This window comes from Micropterus dolomieu, linkage group LG02, assembly GCF_021292245.1.
Source record: "Micropterus dolomieu isolate WLL.071019.BEF.003 ecotype Adirondacks linkage group LG02, ASM2129224v1, whole genome shotgun sequence".
NCBI classification, from domain to species: Eukaryota; Metazoa; Chordata; class Actinopteri; order Centrarchiformes; family Centrarchidae; genus Micropterus; species Micropterus dolomieu.
This window is the reverse complement of record NC_060151.1, coordinates 22,167,424-22,176,237: the sequence shown is the minus strand read 5'-3', so window position 1 is coordinate 22,176,237 and position 8,814 is coordinate 22,167,424. Positions and strand designations below refer to the sequence as shown.

At 39.8% G+C, this 8,814-nt stretch overlaps 2 protein-coding genes across 4 annotated transcripts in view; one reads left to right on the top strand and one right to left on the bottom strand.

Annotated features, from left to right (window-relative positions):
• Positions 1–6,177, top strand: part of zc3h7a (zinc finger CCCH-type containing 7A) — a 20,066-nt gene extending 13,889 nt beyond the window's left edge. For 2 of the 3 annotated variants that reach the window (XM_046033567.1, XM_046033560.1), the window contains exons 16-24: positions 2,782–2,882; positions 3,021–3,202; positions 3,384–3,457; positions 3,958–4,094; positions 4,208–4,313; positions 4,434–4,542; positions 4,636–4,769; positions 5,243–5,406; positions 5,502–6,177. In XM_046033567.1, coding sequence (XP_045889523.1) covers positions 2,782–2,882; positions 3,021–3,202; positions 3,384–3,457; positions 3,958–4,094; positions 4,208–4,313; positions 4,434–4,542; positions 4,636–4,769; positions 5,243–5,406; positions 5,502–5,691 — 1,197 coding nt within the window. In that variant the 3' untranslated portion in view covers positions 5,692–6,177. The remainder of the gene's footprint in view (positions 1–2,781; positions 2,883–3,020; positions 3,203–3,383; positions 3,458–3,957; positions 4,095–4,207; positions 4,314–4,433; positions 4,543–4,635; positions 4,770–5,242; positions 5,407–5,501) is intronic. The other variant, XM_046033577.1, reaches the window with a different exon arrangement.
• A 2-nt stretch (positions 6,178–6,179) lies between these two features.
• Positions 6,180–8,814, bottom strand: part of rmi2 (RecQ mediated genome instability 2) — a 5,294-nt gene continuing 2,659 nt past the window's right edge. Inside the window, exon 2 of the mRNA XM_046033585.1 lies at positions 6,180–7,702. Within this exon, the coding sequence (XP_045889541.1) occupies positions 7,551–7,702 (152 nt within the window). The 3' untranslated portion in view covers positions 6,180–7,550. The remainder of the gene's footprint in view (positions 7,703–8,814) is intronic.

The window sequence follows — 8,814 nt, the reverse complement described above, 5'->3', positions numbered from 1 at the left end:
AAAAAACACGCTTGTCTCAGTGTAAATGGACATTTAGCTCAAACGTGATTCTTACAACAATCTTCTGCTATGAAGAACAATAAGGCCATGAATACATTCAATGTGATAAATGGTATGTGAAATGTAAGGCTGTGTTTTTATTGGAGCTTCATTTTTTGATTCTGTGTAATAATTGTTTGTCTGGTGCTTTGTAGCTGGTAGAGGTGTGACGAGACACCTAGCTCACGAGATGAGACAAGACTTGAGACTAGATTTTAACACAATTTTTAAGCAATTTTCAATACTGAATTATATATAGACATTTTGAGCATTAAACAGTTCATTTTCTGCACCAGTTTATGATGGAAATATTTATTTATGTAAAGGGAAACAAAATTCAGGTGACAATACAAAATCTAAACTATGATGCAGTAAGGCTCTCAGGTGTTGCTTTCAGGTGTTTTTTCCTGTAGATCAACTTTTCTCATAATATCCCTGCTGAGTCAGCACACATGCAGGCATGATTTAGTCTTCTCTCCTCTTTTGTGTCTTTGTTTGGGGAAGTAAATATGCATGTGGCACATAAATGATAAATTAGTTCATTTTTAATTCAATTCTAAACTCCCGGACTTTAGTAGCTCCCGTGTTTCACACACACACACACACACACACAACGGCAGCAGCGCGAGAGGCTGCGCCGTCGCGGTGGAATACGGTGAGGGTTAACTTAGCTCCAAACTACCGTAACGTTAGTTGATGGCAGCTACGCTCGTTACTGTAAGTACGTGCAATAAAACCTTTGCAAGTAAAAAGACACAATACACCTGTCTGTAAGGTAACGTTAAACATGTAGAAATGGTTAATTTAATCATCTGTCCTCAGTATCTCATCCTGTATGTTTTATACAAGCTAACGCTAGCTTGGCATTAGCCAAATAAAAACAAGCTAAATAGAAAGCTGTCTGTCTGGAGCACAGACTGGTCTGTAGTCTTAAAAACTCTGCTGGCTGAGACAAACCAGCCGCTCCTCCTCCTACCTGGTAACGTTACCTGCAGCTAGCGAGAGAGGAGGGACTGATACAGACTGGTGTTATTCTTTCTAACCGTCACTCACTACTTGTGATGGCAGATAAAGTTATTCAGTAACTTTGCTGTTGTAAACATTAATGTTGCTGCTCTAGAAACAACATTTAGCTGTATTTAAAATATTAATAACAACCAGGCAGTTAATATGTACACTTCAATATATGTTTATTTATCGCAAGTGATATGTCACGTCAATATATAACGTTATGGTACATTGAATATTTTCCTCATACCGTGCAGCCCTACCTCATGCCCGTTGGGTCTGGTCTTACCAAATAACCATCACTAAATAATAAAGTATCAATAGTAGTATCTGATCATTAAGCAGTCTCAATAAGGGTATCAATAAAAATTAACGATCCCCATCCCTAGCTGGTAATATCCCCTTTAGAGCGTCTGACACACAGAAAACCCGGTTGAAACTGCCTGTAGGATGACAGACAAGGAGGTGGTGGATAGACGAAACTAAAACAGTTGTGATCAGGCAGAAATGTCACCACAAATCCACACTCGTTAACTTCAGCACCTCCGATAAAGTGCAGCTCACAGGCCCAAGCAGAGAGCAAGGTTGAGCCTCAGGTTTAAGATGTTTACATTGCAAATCTCTACCAGTTAGCTCGTCACAACTGTCTGGACTCACTGCACAAGATTCATTTGATTACTATCACGTCGGTGTCGCATCAGCTGGGTGGAGTTGATTCACACAACAAGTCACAGTATCAGTTACATTTGTTTTTCACTGCATGAGAAAATTGATGTGGTGAGAAATGTAAATCGCGTGACTCTCGACACCTTTTAACCCAGGGGTGTCAAACTCATTTTCACCAAGGGCCACATAAGCATTACGGTTACCCTCAAAGGGCCAGTTGCAACTGTAAGACTGTATAAACGTAACTACTCCTTAACATATTGTTAAATAACTGTCTCTTTATTTGATTATGTATTCAAGTTAAGGACATTTATCAATGTAAAAATATAGCCTTAGTTAGAAAAAAAGAGAATTTCTCTGTTATTATAACAAATAAATGAATTTATCAGATTTAAAAACCCTCTTTACTCCATCAATCAAAGATCAAACATTTCAAGTAAATAACAAAGACAAATATCATCAAACATAAGCTTTTACAGTAACCTTTCACTTTTTCACAGTCCAGAGGTGCAGAACCATGGTAAAACAAATAATTGTGAGCTGCTAATAACATGAGGGACAGATGTGGCATTTGATAAAACAAATAGTCTAGCTGCACACAGCCTTGCAGAGGGCATACATCCAACTAATGAGAGAGAGTTTTATTACTTGGAAAAATGCAGACATATAGGCTACTGTAGCCTAAGCCTAGTTCACCCTACATGATTTTTAGCCCGATTTGACGATCGGCGACCATCAGGCTGTGATCGGGAGTAAATCAGCGGTTGATCTGTGGTCGCCAGTCGTTATGTGTGAACTACTCAACGACGCATCAAAACGGCTCCCGACACATTTCTGACACGTGTTTTAACCTGACGGGAAATCTCATCATGTTGTGGTCTGTCACGCCCCTAGTAGCTGGCATACTTGGACCAATTGTTAGGGAATTTTAGAGTGATATTGGATGGTGTTTTATTGTGGTATGTTGCAGGGTAAGACTTTGTCAACCAATGTAGTCCTTTTGTGTCATTGCTGTGTTAAATCTGTTGCGTTCTGAAGTGTTTCTAATACATATTGTTTAATTTACAGGTGTGCTTTGACCACAAACCCAGAATAATCAGCAAAACCAACAAAGATGATCCCTCACTTTGCTCTCATCCAGTGACAAAGCACGACTTTGAGGATCATAAGTAAGTTATTTCATATTTTGGAGCTCTGAAACCATCATGTTGCAGATTATTTTTAGAGTTCCAATAATCTACCAAAGCGAACAAGATTAGGGCATAAGAGCAGGATAAGCTTGTAGACATTGTTGTCCCCTCTTTTAGGTGCCTGGTCCACATTTTGAAGGAGAATACAGTCCGTTATTCCAAAATCAGACCCTTGAGTCCTCAGTGCCAGCTGGATCTGTGTCGCCATGAAGTCCGCTACGGCTGTGTGAGAGAGGACGACTGCTTCTACGCCCACAGCCTCATCGAGCTGAAGGTCTGGATGATGCAGCACGAGCTCGGTAAGACTGCTTTTTAAAATATTCATCCAAGGGCCGGATGCTGTTGTACCAGGAATACTATTACCACTAACCGTCTAGCCAACAAGAACCCACCTTGCAGTATTTTTCACTGCTAAATTGAATATAATTTTAATATTTTAGCCGTTCATTTTCCCCCTTTTTTATTTTGCATCATGTGTAGGTATCACGCATGAAAGCATCGTCCAAGAGGCAAAGAAGTTTTGGAGTGCACATGCTTCATTGCAGGGAGCCCAGGTAAGCCCAACAGTCTGACTCAGTTTTTGGCATTTTGTGATTTGTATAAATGTAACCATATAGACAGATGGGTGACGAATGAAAAGTAAGTCTGTCTAGTATGGTATCATGCCACTGCGAACCTCCAGAACAGCTCGTTGCCAAGTGTGGAATTCTATTGGAGGGATCTCGGTGAGATCAAGATCTCTTTAGCAAGAGAGACCCGAGTACAGCAAAAAGACAAACAAACATAGCCAGACATAACAAAAGGATGCATCAGAGACAGTCACATACGTATACATAATTTTCATACTCACCAAACCATTAATGAGCCCAGGTGCATGGAAGCATCTGCATTTTATATTTACTTGTCATGCCTCTGGCAGCCAACTATACTTTTAAATTTGATTTTGTGTGGGTTAAAACAGAATCACTTGGTTTACTTTTGGCTGAATCTTGCAGTTGTATCACTGTTGTGTGTTTACCACAAACATTTTAATCAGTCCTTCAAATTTCATCAGCAGCTTTCCACTGCACAGAGGAGGTTTGGGCCTCCAAATCTGAAGATGATGTTTGTTTGTGGCCAGTGCTGGAGGAATGGCCAGCTAACCGAAGCAGACAAAAACAAGAAGTATTGCACAGCCAAGGCGAGACACACGTAAGTATTACAAAGGCCTGAACACATGAACTGTGGCCAGGAGGTGAATTGATTTGTGAAATGGCGTAATCTAATACATCACCACAAATCTGTTTCTGTCCGTCTTCTCTCAGGTGGGCAAAAGACAGGCGGGTGGTGCTTGTAAGTTCCCACGAAAGGAAAAAGTGGACAACAGTTAGACCACTTCCAACCAAAAAACCCATCCCATCTCAATTTGAGGTATGCGCCTAACATTTTGATATTCCCAAGATTTTGTTTTCTTTGTGTTTCTGATTAAAACAAATCTACAGCAATGGTCACCAAATGTTATTTGTTATGTTTTATGTTGTTCTTTCTTAGATCTGCATGCATGTGACAGCTGGCAAGAAGTGTCAGTACATTGGGAATTGCACGTTTGCTCACAGCATAGAAGAAAGGGACCTTTGGACCTACATGAAGGAAAACAACAGTGAGTTTTGTTAAGAAGAGGGGGTTTCTTCCTTGGTAGAAAAGCCAAAAATGCACCAAAAGCAGCCACTTTAATTTTATCCCCTCCATTTAGTTCCAGATATGGATCAGCTTTATGAGCAATGGCTGCAGTCTCAGAGGCCTGGCTGGGGTGAAGAGACCTCCAATAACTCTGTTAGGGAGAATGGCAAACAGATCCACATGCCAACAGACTATGCTGAAGAAGTGGTGAGTTTACAGCCCTGCAAATATGACATAGTGCTTTTGTCTGGTCAAAGGTTTGCGTAGAAACAAGTTAGTAGTGTTTAGTCCAACTGTAACTCTAAAAGTCAAGTTTTAGTGAAACCCTGCAACTCAATTTTGGTTGCATTTGACAAAATCCTGCAAAAGTATCCTGTCCTAGTTTTCAGTTATTGTAGGATCTTAAACTGTTAGACTGTCCCGCTATGAAAACACTCATTAGCAGCTGCATTCCATTGCATTTGTACTTTCCTTTGGTACACATTTAGTTGTCAAGTTGATGCAGTAAACGCTATTAGTGCCTAATGGTTAAAGTGTGAACATTTTGATAGAATCTTGTTTTAATGTAGTAAATTGGCAGGTGATAATATAACAGAAATAAACAGCAATAAATTTGAGTGATTAAGAAACCGTAGTCTCATTTGCACCAATGGCAAATTACCGTCTGTGTATTTTTGCAGGCTGGCAATCACTGTTGGCTGTGTGGTAAAAACTGCAACAGTGAGAAGCAGTGGCAGCAGCATATCACCTCAGAAAAGCACAAAGACAGAGTTTTCAACTCTGAGGATGATCAGAACTGCTGGCAGTATCGATTTCCCACAGGAACTTTCAAAGTTTGTGAGAGGTAAGATTATCAGCCGCAGAATAGTGTGTTTCTCCGGCAACCTGCCTGATTCGAGTAGTTTGTGATGGTTGACATTTGATCTTGTGTTCTGACAGGTACCTCAAAGGCACATGCACAGAGGATGAGTTGTGTAAGCTGGCACACGGGGAGCAGGAACTAAAAGAGTGGATGGAGCGCAGGGAATTCCTTTTGATGAAACTTGCTAAAGCCAGAAAAGACCATCTTATAGCACCAAATGACAATGACTTTGGAAAATACAGTTTTCTGCTTAAAGACATTATATAATGATGTGATGACAATACTCATGCTCACTTGCAAGTAACGCAGTATTCAAACAGTCTTGAATCAAATGATCCTTAACGGGCCTCAGAGGTGCACAGGAAATGGCTGATCAGCATGATTTTAAAGAGGGCGTTCAGGACCGGCTCTCTGATTGGTGGTAGGTTTACTCTGATCTGAACTACAGTGTGTTGTCGTTAACAGCAAATACTGAGTGTGAGACACTTGAAGCTTTGCCATGCACCATTCAGTATCTGAAAATGGTGATTAGGGGGAAAAAAGCATCTGTAAACCTTGATCAGAGACACGTTCAGATACTTTGACCTAAAGTAACTTCTTTTCATGAGCAGTTTGTATTTGTCAGTCTTTACCAGTTAATGTTTAAAGTATGGAATACCTAAATTGAGAGTACAGTTGACATTCTCACTTTCCATTTCTCTAATAGTGTTACCAGTGTAAAGGGCACCACACCAAATAAAGCCTCTTTTTTAATCTGTGTTTAAACTGCTGTGTTTTATTCAGTACACATTTCTAACCAGGGGTGGAAGAAGTATTCAGATCATTTACTTAATTAAAAGTAGTAATACAACACTGTAATAGTATTCCATTCCAAGTGTAACAATCCTGTACTGAAAATCTTAGTTACGTAGATATAAAGGGTACAGAAGATATCAAATATAGTACTAAAGTACTCAAGGCAAGGGAAAGAATCCTTCGGAGTAGTGTCAGAATGACATACAATTAACGCTTCAATGTCTATATATTGTGTTGCAAAGATGTCTACTGAAGTTAGCATGCTAATGAGCTACCCCTGGGCCGTCCCGTCTCCTAAGATCACTTTGTACCTCTAGAAGTGGTAGTCCGATACACAAGCTCGCTCAGCTTTTAGTCTAATAAAAAACTCACGACATGTCAAAGGAAATATTCCTTCACATATTTTCCTTACTGAAAACAGAAAAATATAACCGCACACCTTCTGAATTCAAGCCAATTAAAGCTCCTTTTTATATAAAAACTGTCAAATGATTGGAGGAAATTTAGCATATTTCTGTCCAAGATGTATACTATTAAGTGGAAATACTGGAAATTTTTAGTTTGTTATATTCCATCACAGGCAGAAATTAACTTTGAAAATGTCATTGTAAATCAAATTGTTTTCAAGATGGAGCTAAATATTTTGTCACTGAAAAACAGTATAGGTATAAATATTTAAATTCTGTTTTTTGGAAAATAAAAGTAGAGCAGAGTACTTGAAAATCTAAGTTATCTTTCTTTAATTGTATAACCATCTTGCATCTGCTCTAAAACGATACCAAATTCTTACAAAGATGATTATATAGTGGTATAATCTGACAAGACATTTCCAAAGATAAGATAATGATGCAAGATGCCCTGGTATCTGGATGTTTGTTCCACTGCAAGCATAAGCAGATCAATTACAGGAGGTAACAATGTTAGGATGATGGTTGCTCATAAAGTAGGTTTTAACTGTGTGAGCAACTGTCCTGAGGAGGTGCACTCCAGCTACGTAAACCCTCAGAAGCAACTATAAATCCAGCATTAAACCCCACTTTGAAAACTGAACTCATTGGAGAAGATGCCAAGCGGGAAATAATTTCTGTAACTTAAGCATCTCACACAGCGTAAATACAGTTTTCTCATGTCAAAGTCATTGTAACTCATCTGGCATAATACCTCCCAGTCAGCAGCCCGACATCTAGGAGAATCTGCTGTTCAGTCCTGCGAGGTAGTTTTTCTCGTTAGTCATGAATCACTCCGACACTGAATAACCAGCTGGTTTACATACGACAGACGCAGGTCGTTCTGTCACCAGCAAGGCGGCATTTCCACCAACAGCTCTGCTTTCAGGCCAGCACCTGCTGCAGGTCCTCCACCTCCACCTTCCACATCAGTCTGTGAAGTGCGCCGCGCTCGGAGAGGTCTGCCATCTTCACTGCACGGATGACTGGCTCCGGGGAGATGGCCTGGATGACACCCATCACCATGACATATTTGCCTGTAAAAACAGGAGCAGGTGGTCAATTGTTCAGTGACAATAGATTCAAGGAAACAAGGACGGTGATGCAGGGGGAAGTGGCTGTTTTTCCAGATAAAGATATTCAGGTGCAGTCACTATCATTACCAGCGTAATGTTCATGCTTTAGGGACACAATTTGCAATTCTGAAGTTTTTAATATCTGCTGTAAGAAATGTCTACAGTCCCAGTTACCCTTTTCTTTTGTTTTGCAGCTACTTATTAGCAATTTAAGAAGGAATGTGTCTTGACTGGCTGGTAATATTTAAAATGTCCACTTACTAGATATTATAGTAAAAGCCTACTGACTGTTTAAGAAAATTGTGTCCTATTTTTGAAAATGAAAAAGGGAAATTTCACTGTTTTTCTCAAATGAGGCAACAGAAGACCAGATAAATCCAAATCTGGTGGTCTGGATCGAGCATAAAATACAGGTGCTGGTCATAATTAGAATATCAAAAAGTTGATTTATTTCAGGAATTCCATTCAAAAAGTGAAACTTGGATATTATATTCAGTCATTACACACAGACTGATATATTTCAAATGTTTATTTCATTTTATTGTGATGATTACAACTGACAACTAATGAAAATCCCAAATTCAGTATCTCATTCAGTATTAAGTAAAATTAGAATATTACTTAAGACCAATAAAAAAGGATTTTTAGAAATGTTGGCCAACTGAGAAGTATGAACATGAAAAGTATGGGCATGTACAGCACTCAATACTTTTGAGTTGGGGCGCCTTTTGCCTGAATTACTGCAGCAATGCGGCGTGGCATGGAGTCGATCAGTCTGTGGCACTGCTCAGGTGTTATGAGAGCCCAGGTTGCTCTGATAGTGGCCTTCAGCTCTTCCGCATTGTTGGGTCTGGCGTATCGCATCTTCCTCTTCACAATACCCCATAGATTTTCTATAGGGTTAAGGTCAGGCGAGTTTGCTGGCCAACTAAGAACAGGGATACCATGGTCCTTAAACCAGATACTGGTAGCTTTGGCACTGTGTGCAGGTGCCAAGTCCTGTTGGAAAATGAAATCTGCATCTCCATAAAGTTGGTCAGCAGCAGGAAGCATGAAGTGCTCTAAAACTTCCT